Consider the following 22,017-nt stretch of genomic DNA (forward strand, 5'->3'; position numbering starts at 1 on the left):
ACTGGTCCTTTGCCAGGTGCTGTGGGTTTGATTTAGAGCCTCTGGAAGTCCCTATACCTCTGAAGGGTATTGATTCTACACCTTTGGCTTGTAATAAACCACAGTTCTGGACGCAAGTGACTATGCGTATGACTCCAGACCATCAGGAGGTGATTCGCTTCCTTGTGTTGTACAATTTACATGATGTTTTGGTGCTTAGATTACCATGGTTACAGTCTCATAACCCAGTCCTTGACTGGAAGGCTATGTCTGTGTTAAGCTGGGGATGTCGGGGGGCTCATGGGGACACTCCTATGGTGTCCATTTCGTCATCTATTCCATCTGAGATTCCGGCATTTTTGTCTGATTATCGTGATATTTTTGAAGAGCCTAAGATTGGTTCACTCCCTCCTCACAGGGATTGTGATTGCGCCATAGATCTGATTCCTGGCAGTAAATTTCCAAAGGGTCGTTTGTTTAACCTATCTGTACCTGAACATGCTGCTATGCGCGAGTATATTAAGGAGTCCCTGGAAAAGGGACATATTCGTCCTTCTTCATCACCTTTAGGAGCCGGTTTTTTCTTTGTCTCTAAAAAGGATGGCTCTCTGAGGCCTTGTATTGATTATCGTCTCCTGAATAAAATTACAGTCAAATATCAGTATCCGTTGCCTTTGCTGACTGATTTGTTTGCTCGCATAAGGGGGGCTAAGTGGTTCTCTAAGATTGATCTTCGTGGGGCGTATAATTTGGTGCGAATTAAGCAGGGGGATGAGTGGAAGACCGCATTTAATACGCCTGAGGGCCATTTTGAGTATTTGGTAATGCCTTTCGGCCTTTCTAATGCACCTTCTGTCTTTCAGTCCTTAATGCATGATATTTTCCGGGAATATTTGGATAAATTTATGATTGTGTACTTGGATGATATTTTGATTTTTTCTGATGACTGGGAGTCTCATGTTCAGCAGGTCAGGAGGGTTTTTCAGGTTTTGCGGGAGAATTCTTTGTGTGTAAAGGGTTCAAAGTGTGTTTTTGGGGTTCAAAAAATTTCATTTTTGGGGTATATTTTTTCCCCTTCTTCTATTGAGATGGACCCTGTCAAGGTTCGGGCTATTTACGACTGGACGCAGCCTACTTCTCTGAAGAGTCTCCAGAAATTCTTGGGCTTTGCTAATTTTTATCGTCGATTTATAGCTGGTTTTTCTGGCGTTGCTAAACCTCTGACGGATTTGACTAAAAAGGGTGCTGATGTTGCCAATTGGTCCCCTGCTGCCGTGGAGGCCTTTCGGGAGCTTAAGCGCCGCTTTTTGTCTGCCCCTGTGTTGCGCCAGCCTGATGTTTCTCTTCCCTTTCAGGTTGAGGTCGATGCTTCCGAGATCGGAGCGGGGGCGGTTTTGTCGCAGAAAAGTTCCGACTGCTCAGTGATGAGACCTTGTGCGTTCTTTTCGCAAAAATTTTCGGCCGCCGAGCGAAACTATGATGTTGGTAATCGGGAGCTTTTGGCCATGAAGTGGGCATTTGAGGAGTGGCGTCATTGGCTTGAGGGTGCCAGACATCAGGTGGTAGTTTTGACTGATCACAAGAATTTAATTTATTTGGAGTCTGCCAGGCGCCTGAATCCTAGACAGGCACGTTGGTCGTTGTTCTTTTCCCGGTTTAATTTTGTGGTCTCGTACTTACCGGGTTCTAGGAATGTGAAAGCAGATGCTCTTTCTAGGAGTTTTGAGCCTGACTCTCCTGGGAATTCTGAACCTGCTGGTGTCCTTAAGGATGGAGTGGTTTTGTCTGCTGTCTCTCCAGATTTGCGACGTGCTTTGCAAGAATTTCAGGCGGATAGACCTGATCGTTGTCCGTCTGGTAGACTGTTTGTTCCTGACGAGTGGACCACTAGAGTCATCTCGGAAGTTCATTCTTCTACTCTGGCAGGTCATCCGGGAATTTTTGGCACCAGAGATTTGGTGGCTAGATCCTTCTGGTGGCCTTCCCTGTCTCGAGATGTGCGTGTTTTTGTGCAGTCTTGCGATGTGTGTGCTCGGGCCAAGCCTTGTTGTTCTAGGGCTAGTGGGTTGTTGTTGCCCTTGCCTATTCCGAAGAGGCCTTGGACGCACATCTCTATGGACTTTTGTCATGATTCCCCAATGGCATGGGAACATCAGAAACACAAAAATAACAGACTAGCTCTCGGGTGATGGAAACTCAAGCTAACCGTGACCTAAATCTACCACACAACTAACAGTAGCCAGGGAGCATTCCTACGGCTGCCTAAATGCCACGCGCCAGCCGGAGAACTAACTACGCCTAGAAGAGGAAGGAACAGACCTGGCTTACCTCTAGAGAAATTCCCCAAAGATGATAGTAGCCTCCACATATATTAACGGTGAGTTCAGAGGAAAAGACATACACAGTATGAAGGTAGATTTAGCAAAGCGAGGTCCACTTACTAGATAGAGGAAGGATACAAAAGAGGACTTCACGGTCAGCTGAAAAACCCTTTCAAAAACCCATCCTGAAATTACTTTAAGACTCCTGTGTCAACTCATGACACAGGAGTGGCAATTTCAGTCCACAAGAGCTTCCAGTAACAGGAAATGACAAAACTGTAAACTGGACAAGAAATACAAAACAATAAGGACAAGAGTCCACTTAGCTGATCAGCAGACTAGTAGCAGGAACATGCAATTGAATGACTCAGGTTACAATGATGACCGGCCAGGAAGTGACTGGAGAGCAAGGCTAAATAGGGAACTCCCAAAACTGATGGAAGCAGGTGAGCCGAGGCAGAAAAGCACACACAAGTCTCCAGTACCACCAGCCACCACCAGGGGAGCCCAAAAAGCGGATCACAACAGTACCCCCCCCTTAAGGAGGGGGCACCGAACCCTCACAAGTACCGCCAGGGCGACCTGGATGAGCCCTATGAAAGGCACGAACCAAATCCGAGGCATGAACATCAGAGGCAGTTACCCAAGAATTATCTTCCTGACCATAGCCCTTCCATTTAACCAGATACTGGAGTCTCCGCCTGGAAATACGGGAGTCCAAGATCTTCTCTATAACGTACTCCAATTCACCCTCAACCAGCACAGGAGCAGGAGGCTCAGCAGAAGGAACCACCGGCACCTCGTATCTCCGCAACAATGACCGATGGAACACATTATGGATAGCGAAAGATGCCGGAAGGTCCAAACGAAAGGAAACAGGGTTAATAATCTCCAAAATCCTATAGGGACCGATGAACCGAGGCTTAAATTTAGGAGAAGAAACCCTCATTGGGACAAAACGGGAAGACAACCACACCAACACGAAGTCCCCAACACGAAGGCGAGGACCAACCCGACGCTGGCCGTTAGCAAACCGCTGAGTCCTCTCCTGGGACAAATTCAAATTGTCCACCACTTGTTCCCAAATCCGATACAACCGATTCACCACAGCATCTACTCCAGGACAATCCGAAGACTCCACCTGACCAGAAGAAAAACGGGGATGAAACCCCGAATTGCAAAAGAAAGGGGAAACCAAAGTGGCCGAACTAGCCCGATTATTAAGAGCAAACTCCGCCAACGGCAAAAAGGCAACCCAATCATCCTGATCCGCAGACACAAAACACCTCAAATACGTCTCCAAAGTTTGATTAGTTCGCTCCGTCTGGCCATTAGTCTGAGGATGGAAGGCAGACGAAAAAGACAAATCAATGCCCAACCTGGCACAGAATGCCCGCCAAAATCTAGAAACGAACTGGGTACCCCTATCAGAAACGATATTTTCAGGAATACCATGCATGCAAGCGAACCACATTTTGAAAAAACAAAGGAACCAACTCAGACGAGGAAGGCAACTTAGGCAATGGCACCAAATGAACCATCTTAGAAAAACGGTCACACACCACCCAGATAACAGACATCCTCTGAGAGACAGGAAGATCAGAAATAAAGTCCATCGAGATGTGCGTCCAAGGCCTCTTCGGAATAGGCAAGGGCAACAACAACCCGCTAGCCCTAGAACAACAAGGCTTGGCCCGAGCACACACATCACAAGACTGCACAAAAACACGCACATCTCGAGACAGAGATGGCCACCAGAAGGATCTAGCCACCAAATCCCTGGTACCAAAAATTCCAGGATGACCCGCCAGCGTAGAAGAATGAACCTCCGAGATGACTCTACTGGTCCAATCATCAGGAACAAACAGTCTACCAGGTGGACAGCGATCAGGTCTATCCGCCTGAAACTCTTGCAAAGCACGTCGCAGATCTGGGGAAATAGCGGATAATATCACCCCATCCTTAAGGATACCTGTAGGTTCCGAATCACCAGGGGAATCAGGCTCAAAACTCCTAGAAAGGGCATCCGCCTTCACATTCTTAGAACCTGGTAGATATGAGACCACAAAATTAAACCGAGAGAAAAACAACGACCAGCGCGCCTGTCTAGGATTCAGGCGCCTGGCAGACTCAAGATAAATCAGATTCTTGTGATCAGTCAAAACCACCACCTGATGTCTAGCACCCTCAAGCCAATGACGCCACTCCTCAAATGCCCACTTCATGGCCAAAAGCTCCCGATTACCGACATCATAATTTCTTTCGGCGGCAGAAAATTTTCGAGAAAAGAACGCACAAGGTTTCATCACTGAGCAATCGGAACTTTTCTGCGACAAAACCGCCCCCGCTCCGATCTCGGAAGCATCGACCTCAACCTGAAAGGGGAGAGAGACATCGGGCTGGCGCAACACAGGGGCAGACGAAAAGCGGCGCTTAAGTTCCCGAAAGGCCTCCACAGCGGCAGAGGACCAATTGGCAACATCAGCACCCTTCTTAGTCAAATCCGTAAGAGGCTTAGCAACACCAGAAAAACCAGTTATAAATCGACGATAAAAATTAGCAAAGCCCAAGAACTTCTGAAGACCCTTTAGAGAAGTAGGCTGCGTCCAGTCACAAATAGCCCGAACCTTGACAGGGTCCATCTCAACAGAAGAAGGGGAAAAAATGTACCCCAAAAAGGAAATTTTCTGAACCCCAAAAACACACTTAGAACCCTTTACACACAGAGAATTCTCCCGCAAGACCTGAAAAACCCTCCTGACCTGCTGAACATGAGACTCCCAGTCCTCAGAAAAAATCAAAATATCGTCCAAATACACAATCATAAATTTATCCAGATATTCACGGAAAATATCATGCATAAAGGACTGAAAAACTGAAGGTGCATTAGAAAGGCCGAAAGGCATTACTAAATACTCAAAGTGGCCCTCAGGCGTATTAAATGCGGTTTTCCACTCATCCCCTTGCTTAATTCGCACCAAATTATACGCCCCACGGAGATCAATCTTGGAGAACCACTTAGCCCCCCTTATGCGAGCAAACAAATCAGTAAGCAGCGGCAACGGATACTGATATTTGACAGTAATTTTATTCAGGAGTCGATAATCAATACAAGGCCTCAGCGAGCCATCCTTTTTAGAGACAAAGAAAAACCCAGCTCCTAAAGGTGATGAAGAAGGACGAATATGTCCCTTTTCCAGGGACTCCTTAACATACTCTCGCATGGCAGCATGCTCAGGTACAGATAGGTTAAACAAACGACCCTTTGGAAATTTACTGCCTGGAATCAGATCTATGGCGCAATCACACTCTCTGTGGGGAGGGAGAGAACCAATTTTAGGCTCTTCAAAAATATCCCCAAAATCCGACAAAAATACCGGAATCTCAGAGGGAATAGATGACGAGATAGGAACCAAAGGTATGTCCCCATGAGCCCCCCGACATCCCCAGCTTAACACAGACATAGTTTTCCAGTCCAGTACTGGGTTATGAGATTGTAACCATGGTAATCCAAGCACTAAAACATCATGTAAATTATGCAGCACGAGGAAGCGAATCTTCTCCTGATGGTCTGGAGTCATACGCATAGTCACTTGCGTCCAGAACTGTGGTCTATTACAAGCCAGAGGTGTAGAATCAATACCCTTCAGAGGTATAGGAACTTCCAGAGGCTCCAAATCAAACCCACAGCGCCTGCCGAAGGACCAATCCATGAGACTCAGAGCGGCGCCAGAGTCCACATAGGCATCCACGGTAATAACTGATAATGAACAAATCAGAGTTACAGACAGAAGAAATTTAGACTGTAAAGTGCCAATAGAAACAGACTTGTCAACCTTTCTAGTACGTTTAGAGCATGCTGATATAACATTCGCGGAATCACCACAGTAGAAGCACAAGCCATTTTTGCGCCTATAATTCTGCCGCTCGCTTCTTGACAGAATTCTGTCACATTGCATTTTCTCTGGCGTCCCTTCAGAAGATACCGCCAAATGGTGCACGGGTTTGCGCTCCCGCAAACGCCGATCAATCTGAATCGCCATTGTCATGGACTCATTCAGACCTGTGGGCGTAGGAAACCCCACCATGACATCCTTAACGGCATCAGAAAGGCCCTCTCTGAAATTTGCCGCTAGGGCACACTCATTCCACTGAGTAAGCACAGACCATTTACGAAATTTTTGGCAGTATATCTCAGCTTCATCTTGCCCTTGAGACAGGGCTATTAAAGCTTTTTCAGCTTGAATCTCCAAATTAGGTTCCTCATACAGCAACCCTAAAGCCAGAAAAAACGCATCCACATTGAGCAACGCAGGATCCCCTGGTGTCAATGAAAATGAAATTAGCAGCTGCAGTTTGGATATACCAGACTGTTGCACAACTCTTAGGGTAAGTATATCTTAATCAGCAGGAAGAGTATGACCCATAACATAAAACATAACTTTTACTAATATAGTTAAAATAGACAATATTTAAACAATTAAATGTGCTCACGCCGAAAACTGTGCAGGATAAAAACTGGTTCGATCTCACCGATTTGTAGACGTGGTATACCCACACGGATGAAAGCAGGTCCCACGGGGGGGTCCAGTGTAGCACAAAAGATACTGGGGTAGGGGACAGGTTCCCTGATCCCCTGTCGTGCCCCAGCAAATAACTCCTGTCCTGACAAGGACAGGCCCAAGTAAGCCCTGCTATGGACACCCCCCACCAATAACTAGTAACCAACGCCTGGCGAGTGGCTACATCTATACACTTATCTTAATGGTATACAGCCACTGCTGATACCTGGACCATGATGGACATTTGAGCATACCTCATTCATCTATTTCTCTCAAACTCCCCTGATGAATTTCCGTGACCGGAGAAGAAACGCGTTGGGAGGCGTTGGTTACTAGTTATTGGTGGGGGGTGTCCATAGCAGGGCTTACTTGGGCCTGTCCTTGTCAGGACAGGAGTTATTTGCTGGGGCACGACAGGGGATCAGGGAACCTGTCCCCTACCCCAGTATCTTTTGTGCTACACTGGACCCCCCCGTGGGACCTGCTTTCATCCGTGTGGGTATACCACGTCTACAAATCGGTGAGATCGAACCAGTTTTTATCCTGCACAGTTTTCGGCGTGAGCACGTTTAATTGTTTAAATATTGTCTATTTTAACTATATTAGTAAAAGTTATGTTTTATGTTATGGGTCATACTCTTCCTGCTGATTAAGAAGGTGTCAATGAAAATGCCCAATTTTGAGGGTCACCTCGCAGCAAAGAAATCACAATCTTAACCTGCTGAACAGGATCTCCAGAGGAGTGAGGTCTGAGTGAAAGGAATAATTTACAATTACATTTGAAATTCAGAAACCGAGATCTATCTCCGGAAAATACCTCTGGTGTAGGAATCTTAGGTTCAGAAATAGGAGTACGTATAACATAATCTTGTAAATTCTGAACCTTCGTAGCAAGATTATTTAAACCTGCAGCCAAACTCTGAGGGTCCATCCTTAAACCGGAGAGATCAGAGCCATTCAAGGATTAGAAGGAGAGAAAAGCAAGGCTGTAAATAGAGCAGAAATACAACTGAGCCAACTAAGTGGCAAACATGAAAAGGAAAAAAAAAAAAAAAAATCTACAGACTTCTTTACTCTCCTTTCTTCTGCCAATTACTTTAACAGTGGCCGGTCATACTGTCATGATTCCCCAATGGCATGGGAACATCAGAAACACAAAAATAACAGACTAGCTCTCGGGTGATGGAAACTCAAGCTAACCGTGACCTAAATCTACCACACAACTAACAGTAGCCAGGGAGCATTCCTACGGCTGCTTAAATGCCACGCGCCAGCCGGAGAACTAACTACGCCTGGAAGAGGAAGGAACAGACCTGGCTTACCTCTAGAGAAATTCCCCAAAGATGATAGTAGCCTCCACATATATTAACGGTGAGTTCAGAGGAAAAGACATACACAGTATGAAGGTAGATTTAGCAAAGCGAGGTCCACTTACTAGATAGAGGAAGGATACAAAAGAGGACTTCACGGTCAGCTGAAAAACCCTTTCAAAAACCCATCCTGAAATTACTTTAAGACTCCTGTGTCAACTCATGACACAGGAGTGGCAATTTCAGTCCACAAGAGCTTCCAGTAACAGGAAATGACAAAACTGTAAACTGGACAAGAAATACAAAACAATAAGGACAAGAGTCCACTTAGCTGATCAGCAGACTAGTAGCAGGAACATGCAACTGAATGACTCAGTTTACAATGATGACCGGCAAGGAAGTGACTGGAGAGCAAGGCTAAATAGGGAACTCCCAAAACTGATGGAAGCAGGTGAGCCGAGGCAGAAAAGCACACACAAGTCTCCAGTACCACCAGCCACCACCAGGGGAGCCCAAAAAGCGGATCACAACAGACTTTATCTCGGATCTCCCTGTTTCTCAGAAGATGTCTGTCATCTGGGTGGTGTGTGACCGTTTTTCTAAAATGGTTCATTTGGTGCCATTGCCTAAGTTGCCTTCCTCATCTGAGTTGGTCCCTCTGTTTTTTCAAAATGTGGTTCGCTTGCATGGTATTCCGGAAAACATCGTTTCTGACAGGGGTACCCAGTTCGTGTCTAGATTTTGGCGGGCAGTCTGTGCCAGGTTGGGCATTGATTTGTCCTTTTCGTCTGCATTCCATCCTCAGACCAATGGCCAGACGGAGCGAACTAATCAAACTTTGGAGACTTATTTGAGGTGTTTTGTGTCTGCGGATCAGGATGATTGGGTTGCCTTTCTGCCGTTGGCGGAGTTTGCTCTTAATAATCGGGCTAGTTCTGCCACTTTGGTTTCTCCTTTCTTTTGCAATTCAGGGTTTCATCCGCGTTTTTCATCTGGTCAGGTTGAATCTTCGGATTGTCCTGGAGTGGATGCGGTGGTGGATCGGTTGCATCGGATTTGGGGACAAGTGGTGGATAATTTGGAATTGTCCCAGGAGAGGACTCAGCAGTTTGCTAACCGTCGTCGTCGTGTTGGTCCCCACCTTCGCGTTGGGGACTTGGTGTGGTTGTCTTCCCGTTTTGTCCCTATGAGAGTTTCTTCTCCCAAATTTAAGCCTCGGTTCATCGGTCCTTATAGGATTTTGGAGATTCTTAACCCTGTTTCCTTTCGTTTGGACCTCCCGGCATCTTTCGCTATCCATAATGTGTTCCATCGGTCGTTGTTGCGGAGATATGAGGTACCGGTGGTTCCTTCTACTGAACCTCCTCCTCCTGTGCTGGTGGAGGGTGAATTGGAGTACGTTGTGGAGAAGATCTTGGACTCCCGTATTTCCAGACGGAGACTTCAATATCTGGTTAAATGGAAAGGCTATGGTCAGGAAGATAATTCTTGGGTAACTGCCTCTGATGTTCATGCCTCGGATTTGGTTCGTGCCTTTCATAGGGCTCATCCAGATCGCCCTGGCGGTTCTTGTGAGGGTTCGGTGCCCCCTCCTTAAGGGGAGGGTACTGTTGTGTATCCGCTTTTTGGTCTCCCCTGGTGGTTGCTGGTGGTACTGGTGACTTGTTTGCACTTTGCTTCTTCTGTTCACCTGCTTCCATCAGTGTTTGGGAGTTTCCTATTTAGCCTTGCTCTCCAGTCATTTCCTTGCCGGTCATCATTGTAACCAGAGCCTTCGGTTGCATGTTCCTGCTACTAGTCTGCTGATCAGCTAAGTGGACTTTGTCCTTTTGTTTTGTACCTTTTGTCCAGTTTGCAGTTTTTGTAATTCTCTGTAGCTGGAAGCTCTTGCGGGCTGAAATTGCCACTCCTGTGTCATGAGTTGACACAGGAGTCTTAAAGTAATTTCAGGATGGTTTTTGAAAGGGTTTTCAGTTGACCGTGAAGTCCTCTTTTGTATCCTTCTGCTATCTAGTAAGTGGACCTCTCTTTGCTAAATCTACTTTCATACTGTGTATGTCTTTTCCTCTTAATTCACCGTTATTACATGTGGGGGGCTGCTATCATCTTTTGGGGTATTTCCCTAGAGGTAAGCCAGGTCTGTTTCTTCCTCTACCAGGTGTAGTTAGTCCTCCGGCTGGCGCGTGGCATATAGGAAGCCGTAGGTATGCTCCCTGGCTACTGTTAGTTGTGTGGTAGATTTAGCTCACGGTCAACTCGAGTTTCCATCACCCGAGAGCTCGTTCGTTACTTATGTGTTTTTTACGTTCCCTTGCCATTGGGAACCATGACAAATGGGTCCCATATAATGCTCCATACAATATAATGGGTCCCATATAATGCTCCATACAGTATAATTGACACCTTATATTGCTCCATATAGTATATAATGGTCCCACATAATGTTCCATGCAGTATAATGGGTGTTGTGAATTCCGTTCTGGAGCTCCCTCCTGTGGTTGCTAATGGTATTTTTGTGAGTTCTGCCCTTGGGCTCCCTCTGGTGGTTTCGAGTGGAACTGCTGCTCCTTTAGGTAGCTGTAGCAGCTGCCTCCACTGATCGCCTTGCCTGGGTTTGTTATTTAAACCTGCTCTGGGCTTTAGTTCATGCCAGCTGTCAATGTTCTTGGTTGGATTTGGTTCTCTCCTTGGATTTCTCATATGGCCTGTCCTTGTCAGCAAAAGATAAGTTTTTGCTAGTTTTTGTTTGTCCATTTGTTTGGACTCTATTGCTCTGCAAATATGTCTCTTTTTGTCCAGCTTGTCACTATGTCATATTCAGGCTAGCTGGAAGCTCTGGGAAAGCAGATTTGCCCCTCCACACCGTGAGTCGGTGTGGAGTTCATTTTTGTAAACTCTGTGTGGATTTTGTAGTTTTTAATACTGACCGCACAGTATCCTTTTCTCTCTATCAAGTTTAGTATTGGCCTCCTTTGCTGAAATCTGATTTTATTTCTGTGTACATCATTTCCCTCTCCACTCACAGTCAATATTTGTGGGGGGCTGTCTTTCCTTTGGGGGTTTTCTCTGAGGCAAGATAGCTTTCTATTTCCTACTTTAGGGGTAGTTAGCTCTTAGGCTGTGACGAGGTGTCTAGGGAGAGTCAGGAACATCCCACGGCTATTACTAGTGTTGTTGTTAGGATTAGGAACTGCGGTCAGTAGAGATACCACCTCCTCAGAGCTCATCCCATGTTGCGTTTTAGCCACCAGGTCATATCAGTGTGGCCTCTTAACCACCAGGTCATAACAAATGGGCCCTATATAATGCTCCATACAGTACAATGGCTCTATATACAGTATTGCTTCATACAGAATAATTGCCCCATATAGTGCTCCATACAGTATAATGGGCCCTATATAGTGCTCTATACATAAGAAAATAGATAATCAAATATTCACCTCTCCTTGTTCCACGCAGCTCCGTTCTTAGCGTCTTAAGGCACTCTGCACTGCTCAACAGAGGGCACTCTGTAGTGACATCATTGCGCCGTCTGCCTTGAGACCTCCCAGAGAGTCAGAAGACGCTGAAGATACCAGAGCTGCAGGGAATGGGGAGAGGTGAGTATTTGAGGAGGCCGGTGCCGGGCTCCCCTAACTCACTGGCCCCATTGTGTGGAGGTGTTGGCGATGGCCCTGCTGACAGACCACATGACACTTATAGATTGCACAAAGGTGGACTTCCTGTCATGTTACTTATAAAGGTAATTGCTTGCACCAGAAAATTTTAGGGGCTTCAACGCAAAAGTGATGAATACATATGCACATGCCAATTGTTATTTGATCACATAAATTTGATTTATGCCTATATTTTTCTCACTTCACCAAATTAGACTATTTATGGTTGATGCATCACACACAAATGGGATTACAAAAATTTTTAAGCACAGGTTGTAATGTAACAGAATAGGTAAAACGCGGGACCCCCAGTTGCCACATAAAGGGGGTTGCCTGTGGTGAGACAATAAGATTGATTGTCATATTGCTCTGACCATAACTAGTGGAAGTGGGATTCTGACAACCCCACAATCAACTGCTTTAGCTCCAGGGTCTGAAGAATAGAAGCTGGTCTGCCATTCTCAGTTGTAGCTGTTACACATTGAATGGAGTTGTGATTTCAGCACCATTCACCCAATGTCCCCTGGAACTAACAACAGCTGATTAGTGGTGGTGCAGGGTGTCTGACCCTTCTCCTCACCCTACCCTCAATCTGATATTTATGACCTCTCCTGTAGATAGACCCTCAATATGGTATGCACTGGTAACCCTTTTAACACCCCCCGAGGAAAGTCAATTTGGTGACCTATCCTACCGTACATTATTTAACTTGATGTGTTCTTTCTTTTTTATCTATTTTTTAAACTTTGTGCTACATTTTCGTTTTCCCATGTATGTATTACCTGGGCCGTTTCCCACATTCATAGGTTTGTGCATTAAGTCTTATTTGAATATATGATCCTGTAATACAAACCTGTGTGCATGTATGAACCAAAAGTCAAAGAGCAGTTTTGAACATCAAATGGGAAGTTGAAGATGCCTAGGTTGCATGAGCTGACCACTCGAAGCATTTTGTCATATCGCACACGTCCAGTGTGATTAACATATACAAAGGGAGTACGCTGTGACTTATCCTCATCTATGCTGCAGAAAAGGACAAGTACATATAAACATAATATAAAAACAATGAAGTTTTACTTACAATACATATTTCCATTATTTTCCGTCCTTCCCATCAGTGCCGCTACATTTTCGTTATCTACTGCCTTGTATGAACATTTTTCAGCTCTATATAAAACATTCTTATTTATCAAATCCGCACATAGCTTTTTCAGCTGGCTGATCTTTTTCCCAAAAATAGTACCGTACTTTAAGAAACTGTAGACTGTATTCATCAAAAAGTGTTTTGCCATTTTAGCTTTCTGTATAAGCCGGGAGGCTTGTAAGAACCCAGGGTTCTGCATAAAACATAGAAATGGTCTTTACTTCAGAAATTGGCTATATATAGAAAGAACAGCCACAATGGGACAATACCATAACATTTCTCCTGGTGAAAGTCACTTCATGGTAAAACATACGAATACCCAAACTGCAAGTTATCATTAGTGGTTCCTCTGGTATCTCAAATTCAATACTTCACACTGTCTTCAGCGATGCTGGGGCTATAAATTCAGCAGCAGCTCCTCACAACCTGATCTTTGCCATGGATCTTCATGGCTGCTCTACAAAACTATGGCAATCAGCTTTCTAGATTATATGATGGTTTCAGCTCATAGTATGAATCTTTCTCATATCACAGGGGTCATTAAAGTCCTATAATTTGCACTATTTTTGGAATTCTGCTTCCATTTTTTTGTTTTTACTATTTAGGTTAACTTTGCACTTACTTTTGCTTTTTATATATATATGTATAATTGGTGCTGCTTTTTTCCCGTTTTCAGCTTTCTAGACGAGACATGCTTAATTCCAGCACTATCTCCCACACACACTTGTGACAGCATCACTTCAGACCCTCTGACAAATTGCAGCAGCATATCACCCAAATAGGTAGTCCCTCAAATATGGTCTATTATAGCTCCACATCAGTTAAGAGGGCTTCTGCATGATTGTGCCCCCTTGTGGTATTGGATCAAACAGTGTTGTCTACTACCCATCATGGCACCTGAGCCCGAACCTCCCTGAGCACCAAGTGGCTTGGGGACACTGCCCAATTTGTCAAGGAAACACTATATCTTACTATAAGACACATTCCTGAAAAGGGCACAGTGCTAAATAAATCAGGAAAATATTAAACTTTGAGAGTCCTCACTGACTGATGCCTTTTAATGACTAACTGAAAAGATGATAACAAATAGCAGGCTTTCTAGATTACTGAAATCTCTTCATCAGGCATAGTATAGCACAAAATGTGAAGAGTCACAGACTCTGAAGAGAGCAATGGAACAATGCAGTAAACAAGACAAGTGGCGTGAAGCAGAACTATCAATGTGGGAAGGGGACAAACAGTTGTGATAATAAATATTTGAGGAGTTCATCGTTAAGGAGTGTGAAAGTTTTATTGTCCTCTGATTGAGGTCTGGTCCAGAGCTGTGATGGCCCCCACTAGGTTTGAGGAGCACATTCCTTAATTGATGTGAGAAGACATAAATTCATGCGACACATTCATTGATTCTCTGAATGTGTCAAAAGTCATCATAAGTTTGTATTCGCAGATTCTTCTAACTCTCTGGGATGCGAAGTTGCCTTTCAATACCAAACTGTCTCTTCAGAGAGGAAGAGGTCTAGAACTCTAGTGCCACCTATAGGAAGTAGCAATCCTAAAAGTCAATATCAACCCTCTAGCAAGCCTTGGTACATGACTTGGGATAAAAGTCAAAATCAAAACCTCAATTTGCAGACACAGTGTTTCGGGCTACTGCCCCTCGTCAGTGCAAAGTGTGAGATCTGGTTTGGCTGGGTGAGAGGCATCTGACTTGGATCCAAGGGTTAACGTTTCTCCTTGCGAAGAATGACTTGTCAAGCCTGACATGTAAAGCTGAGGAAACTTTTAAGCCTTGCAATGCTCCTCTGGGAAATATGCAAATTAGAGGGTCGATATTGACTTTTTGGATTGCTACTTCCTATTGGTGGCACTAGAGTTCTAGTCCTCGTCCTCTTTGAAGAGATAATTTGCGTATTTCCCAGAGGATCATTGGAAGACTTAAAAACTCCTCACGTTAGCATGTCAGGCTTGACAAGTCACTCTCTGCAAGAAAAAACATTTACCCTTGCTTTCAATATTAGTTATTTCATGTCCATGCTGTGTTCAGGGCTATGTTTGGCCACAGGTAGATCATTTATTTTTTCTTTCATTGCGTGGCAATGAGAATTCATGCTTGTTCTAAGTTTTTGTCCTGTCTCCCCTACATACAGACCTCAAGTTGGACATTTGATGCATATAACATATTTTGCTGATTATAAGCTGCACCGAACCATAAGACGCACCCCAAATTTTGGGATGGAAAACAAGAAAACCTTTTTTTATTTTCAATAAAATGGTTGTGCGTCTTATATTCCCTTTTAACATTAGCTTACCTTGGGGGGGCGGCGGTCGAGTGGGGTCACAGGAGGCAGTGTCGCTGTTTCAGGAGGCCGTGAGGATTGGGTTGATGCTGCGGGGCCTGGGATCTCAGAAGGTGCAGCTGCCGGCTTCCTGAAGCAGCGACCCTGCCTCCTGTGATGCCGCTGCCGCCCTCCAGTAATCTCATTTTGGATTATAAGACCCACCCCCATTTTCTTCCCAAATTTGAAGGAAAAAAGCGTGTCTTATAATCTGAAAAATATGGTAATTAAGTACACTGTATTAGTTGTGATGCAGCTGAAAGTACTTGGGATCTTATAGTGCTGATGTGAGTTGGGAATCTTTATCTTGTCTGTTGTCATAATAAATGGACAGGTTTTACATTGTTTCTGCTTGCAGGCAAAGGTTCATGTTGTTGTTGGAGAGGACAGGGAGCTTCTGACAATGATGCTTCTTAGATATGCTAAAATCCACTATACTAGACACAAACAGGAGACCACCATCCAACATGAGTGCCCAGGAGAAAAGGGCCATATAGTCTCTGAAAACCAACAAACATAAATCATCATTAAACCTGCAGACACTGGTGGTGCAATAGTCATGAACACATCAAATTACATGAAGGAAACACAAAGACAACTGATGGACACACGTTACTACACAAAACTGGGGTCTGACCCTATACAGAACTATTACAAGGAACTGATCAAGTTGGTCTCTTATCTCCCTGACAAATCCATAACACTCGATGACCTGATACCAGAGAGTCTTCATGGTTCCCAAAATCCACAAATTTGAAAATCCAGGAAGACCAATCGTCAGTTACATTTAGGATACATCTGACCTATTGAATAAACAAGCAGCAATAGGTCCTCTACCAGAAGAAATCATCCTAGCCACCAGCCACCTACTTTAATATTCCACATGGACATTTAGAGCAGTGAATATTCTTTCTGTCTAATAGCGGGCACACGTGATCGCCCAGCAGCAGCAGGAGCCAGCGGCTAACACTGTGCTTGCTATTAAACAGAATGAATATTCACTGCTGTACACGGCCATTGTTGCTCTCACCTACCGGCTTCAGTGCATAGTAGTGGGAGGGACTATGGGTGTGGGCAGCAGTGAATATTAATCTCCTTTAGCAGCAGGAACACATGTTAGCTGTGGCAGCTGCTCCTGCCTCCTGTGACCCGCTGCTCCTCCGCTGCCAGGCCACCAACCCGTCCACAGCCAGACTATAAGATAAGGTATATCTGGACTATAACATGCAACCCCACTTTCCTCCAAAATTTTAGAGGAAAAAAGTGTCTTATAGTCAGAAAAATATCGGTAAACAAAACACAAAGGCACAGAAAACAGCTAACATACAAAAGTTCTAACCAACAATAGGGAGGAAGATAGGGACAGGGAAGAATAAAATAAATGGGAACAGGGACCAGGACATAAATACACACGTACTACAGCAAACCACAGAATACTACTACAACATCTCTGTTCCAACGACTTAGCTTTAGCACACAATACAGGAAGTTGAATCTTTCACCGGGAGGGACAAGAAGGTCTGACCAGTTTTTATTTATAGAGGTAATGACCAGATCAGAACCAGGTGAAATGGAGCTGCATGTTTCTGACAGCATAGAAAGAGTAATTAAAGGGAATCTGTTAATGACCCTAAGCACACAGATAAAATAACAAAGGCATGGCTTCAGAACAACTCTGTGACAATTCTTGAATGGCCCAGCCAGAACCCTGACCTAAACCCAATTGAGCATCTCTGGAGAGACCTGAAAATGGCTGTCCATCAATGTTCACCATCCAACCTGACGGAACTGGAGAGGATCTGCAAGAAAGAATGGCAGAGGATCCCCAAATCCAGGTGTGAAAAACTTGTTGCATCATTCCCAAGACGAATCATGGCTGTACTAGCTCAAAAGGGTGCTTCTACTCAATACTGAGCAAAGATCTGAATACTTATGACCATGTGATAGTTTAGTTTTTCTTTTTGAATAAATTTGAGTACTGCAGAAATTCTGTTGTAACCATGGCCAGATCTGTGCCTTGCCACAATTCTGTCTCTGAGCTCCTTGGCCAGTTCCTTTGACCTCATGATTCTCATTTGGTCTGACATGCACTGTGAGCTGTGAGGTCTTATATAGACAGCTGTGTGCCTTTCCAAATCAAGTCCTATCAGTTTAATTAAACACAGCCAGACTCCAATGAAGGAGTAGAACCATCTCAAGGAGGATGACAAGGAAATGGACAGCATGTGACTTAAATAAGAGTATCTGAGCAAAGGGTCTGAATACTTATGACCATGTAATATTTCCGTTTTTCTGTTTTATTAAATTTGCAAAAATTTCTAAAATTCAGGTTTTTTTTCAGTCAAGATGGGGTGCACAGTGTACATTACTGTGAAAAAAATGAACTTTTTTGAATTTACCAAATGGCTGCAAGGAAACAGAGAGTGGAAATTTTAATGGGTTATAAATACTTTCCGTACCCACTGTAAATGAGATGAGAATTTGGGTGTGTTTAGGGATGGTAGGGATACTTTTGTTTAGTAAGGCTTCCCAAGGATATTTTTTAAGGTTAGTGTTTGTGATTGTGAGAGTAAGGTGATATACCCTAGTCCAAAATCTGCGTACCACAGGGCCAACCGCCAAATATGGTACATATCCCCTTCAGAATCACAACCTCTAAAACACTTGGGAGAGTACCCAGGAACTGCCTTGGCAACTCTAGCTGGGGTTAAGTACCATCTAGTTAACACCTTATAGTTTGTCTCTAGCATTAACGTATTTAGAATTCCGCAGGTTGGAGAGGACCAAATCTGAGACCATTGTGGGTCAGTAAGGGCAGAGCAGATATCAGACTCCCAGCGAGAGGTATAAGTTAAATTACACCTGTGTGAGGTGTACTTGATATGTGAGTAGAGGAGTGAGATGGTACCTGGGGGCGTGTGGATTCTGACAACACCTTTGTTCCAAAGGAGTGAACGTGTAAGGCGTGGAATCGCTTTTTAGAAGTGCGGTAATAAAGCTTTTCAATTGTAAATAGCAGAATATTTCTGTAGGAGGGAGTTTGTACTTTTCTTGGAGGGCTGGGAATGGAATAATACCATCAACGTTAAATAGATGGTGGACTCTCGTAAACCCTGCAGCAACCGAAAGACGAATGCTCCAGAAAGACTAATTTCCAGAGGGAACTGCGAATTGCCCCATAGTGGGGCGAGAGGTAGGAAGGGGGAAATTAAGTTTGAGGAATATTTTAGGGAATCCCATATTTTGAGTGAATGTGATAAAATTGGAATTATAATTTGTTTGTGTTGTGCTGGGATCCACTTGACTGACATTTTTGATCTGAAGGGCATTTCTTTGTTTGACAAGGACATTATATATGTTTCTTATTGGACTTTGTTAGGGTTTTTTCTGATCAGATTGTTGAAAAATATTGATGATATAATTATACTGTATAAAGAACCCCTCTGCCCAATAGTATCTATATTGTATATATTTATATATGTTCATAACATATTATCTGATCACATATGGAGGATGCCTGGTCAGTCAGAGTAGTCGTCGGGCTAAATAGGGGCAGTCCATGAGGAGCGAGGGTGCTATACTATTTCAACTTAGGATGACAACCTCTGCTGTCAGGAAGGGAATTGTGAAAATTAGTCCCCATCTCCCCTCATTTCTGCTCTTTTAAAAAAAAAAAAAATCACTGGTTTTCTGTGTAAATGTGTGTGCATTTATGTCTTTATGTATTGGTTATGATTTACATGTATAAGTGAACCAGTGATCAGTACATGTATTTTATAAGGGGAAAACTGTATCCCATAGTATTTAAGAATAGTAGGGCCACCTGTTTATCTACCATTGGGGACATGGTACCACTGGTAAAACTGCTATGTAAGGCTACTTTCACACTTCCGTCGATACAGGGGCCGTCGCAAACTGTCAGCCCAACGTACCGACGGAGGTTGTGCAAATATTGCACAACGTGGGCAGCGGATGAAGTTTTCAGGCACATCCTCTGCCCATTATGAGTTCTGGGGAGGAGGGGGCGGATTTCCGGCCGCTCATGCACGGTCAGAAATGGCGGACCCGTCGCACAAAAAAGTTACATTGAACTTTTTTTGTGATGACGGTCCGCCAATTACCGACGCATCCAGTGCACGACGTATGGAACGTGTGTCCATACGTCGCGATGCATCGGTAATACAAGTCTATGTGCAAAAAACGAATCCTGCGGGCAACTTTGCAGGATGCGTTTCTTGCACAGAACGACGCATTGCAACGTCTTTATTAAGACGGAAGTGTGAAAGTAGCCTAAGTCCTGCTTTGAGCACAGCAGCCTCTGTACTAGTTCAGTTTTATATATTTACATTTTGTTCAAAATCACAAATGTTTTTATTGAGTTAAATATACTCCTTTGGTGTTTTTCCCTTCTTTCTAGTGCTATTTATCTAAGTTTTTGCCATGTTACTTACCATGTTTAATATCAATGGGTATCCTGCTATACATACTGGTATTAGCAGCAGAATGTACACATACAAGCACAATTAAATACACAACTGACAATACATACAACTCATAGACAATTATGTCAGGTGTCCAGATGTCCTCTACTGGCAGTGAAATTTTCTCAACTGATCCACATTTTGCTGGGGTCCAGGTCAAAAACTCATGCTGCCAAAACTGGACAAAATGAGAAAAAAATATTAAATGTTAAAACAGTAAAATATTTTTTTTTTATTTCCCTTTTTTAATAAGAAGAAATCCCAAAATGATATGCATGTATGAGAATGTCCCTCACATGAGAGACAAATTAATGAGGATGTATGGGAGGAAAAAGAGGGTCTGTTTTTTGTTTTCTCAAAATTAGCCCTATGCTTGCTGATGTTTAATAGTTCTAAAAAGAAATGCAGGCTGTGTTATATAGCTGCGACAAAAAATTTGCCGTACCCTAGGTGACATTTCATTAGTAAAACACAATAATATGAAAAGTATTTAAAACCGTATACCGCCGGCCTCCCTGCAGGCTTCTCTCCTCCCCTGGCCGGGATGCCGACTCAATCACCGCCACAGCGCTCGTCCCGCACTTCTCCTGTTCCTACTGCTGTCCGAGATCTGTGCATGGCGTGCAGATCCTCAGACACTGTGCTTAGGGTGTGAGCACTGACGCTCCCTCCCTCTGAGGCTATGTGCACACGTTGCAAAATTGCAGCTGAAATTTCCACGGCAATTCTGCAACTCCCTGCCGCGGGTATAACGTATGCAGAATTGGCATGCGTATTCCTGCTAAACACTAGCGTTTTGCAAGGGTAATTAGCTTGCAGAATGCTAGCGTTTTCCAAGCGATCTGTAGCATCGCTTGGAAAAATGATTGACAGTTTGGTCACACTTGTCAAACTTAGTGTTTGACAAGTGTGACCAACTTTTTACTATTGATGCTGCCTATGCAGCATCAATAGTAAAAAGATATAATGTTACAAATAATTAAAAAAATAAAAAATTGTGATATTCTCACCTTCCGGTGGCCCTCTCAGCCTTCCCGCTCCTCACGATGCTCCCATTCCCTGTGATGCTTTGCGACAATGACCCCACATGACGTAGCATCACGCGAGATCGCTACGTGATCACAGGTCATTGTTGCAAAGCATCACTGGGAACGGGAGGGTCGCAAGGAGCAGGAAGGCTGTGGGGGCTGCCGGAAGGTGAGAATATAACTATTATTTTAATTCTTTTTTTCTTTTTACAGGTATATGGTTCCCAGGGCCTGGAGGAGAGTCTCCTTTCCTCCACCCTGGGTACCATCCGCAGATGATCCACTTACTTCCCGCATGGTGGGCATAGCCCCATGCGGGAAGTAAGCGGATCAATGCATTCCTATATGTGCGGAATCGCCGCTATTCCGCACAAAGAATGAGCATGCTGCGTATTTTTTGCCGCGGAAAAATACGCAGCATTAGCACAGCATTGCGGAATCCTATTGAATTCAATGGGCTGTGTTGTGTATGCGTTTTCGCTGCGCTTGAGGCGAAAAAAAAAGTGGCAGAAACGCATGTGATCTACAACGTGTGCACATAGCTTTTAAGGTTGCTGCGCACTCCGTCCTATAATGTCCCCAGCCAATGACTGGGAGACATTTATTATTTAAGGCACCTCCACCTGAATTGAGGTGCCAGGGCAATGTGTAGTGTTAGCCCTTGCATGCTTGCTATTTGTCAGGTCCCCAGTACCTGCCAGTCAGTCTTACTGTCCAGTGCCTGTGTGCACATACTTGCCTTGTCTCTCTGTATTTCAGCCATGAACCAGTCCACACCTGCCAGTGCATATCTGTATACCAGCCAAACCAGTGTAATAATTATAGGGGATAACTCAGGAGACTCTTTGCATGGAACAAGACAACTACAGGACACAGTTTTATAAGTGGTAAAGTCTATATTATCACACGGTTATTCAAACAGGTGCAGAGAGAAACTCAAGTCCACAACACTTGGTGCAAATATCAAATGCAGCTCAGCAGTCTATAGGAAACTTCAGAGGAAAATGCAATCACACAGAAAGTCTATGAAGCACAATTATTCTTGAGGATACTTGACACAAATAAGTCCTTGCTTAGTCCACAACACAGATAGATATGCTTATAAGGCAGTTCAAATAATATATTAGCTCAACCAGGGAGGTCTTGGTAATAGTCTCAGGTTCTTGCAGAGCAGAAACAGCTTACATGTCCAGCAAATGC

At 44.1% G+C, this 22,017-nt stretch overlaps 1 protein-coding gene across 1 annotated transcript in view; it reads right to left on the reverse strand.

Annotated features, from left to right (window-relative positions):
• The window catches only part of LOC143803964 (5-hydroxytryptamine receptor 3A-like), a 45,892-nt gene that overhangs the window by 15,975 nt on the left and 7,900 nt on the right, over window positions 1-22,017 (reverse strand). The window contains exons 4-5 of the mRNA XM_077281714.1: window positions 19,858-19,967; window positions 12,682-12,851 (exon numbers count right to left, since the gene is read on the reverse strand). Coding sequence (XP_077137829.1) covers window positions 12,682-12,851; window positions 19,858-19,967 — 280 coding nt within the window. The remainder of the gene's footprint in view (window positions 1-12,681; window positions 12,852-19,857; window positions 19,968-22,017) is intronic.

Source organism: Ranitomeya variabilis, chromosome 2, assembly GCF_051348905.1.
Source record: "Ranitomeya variabilis isolate aRanVar5 chromosome 2, aRanVar5.hap1, whole genome shotgun sequence".
Classification (NCBI taxonomy): domain Eukaryota; kingdom Metazoa; phylum Chordata; class Amphibia; order Anura; family Dendrobatidae; genus Ranitomeya; species Ranitomeya variabilis.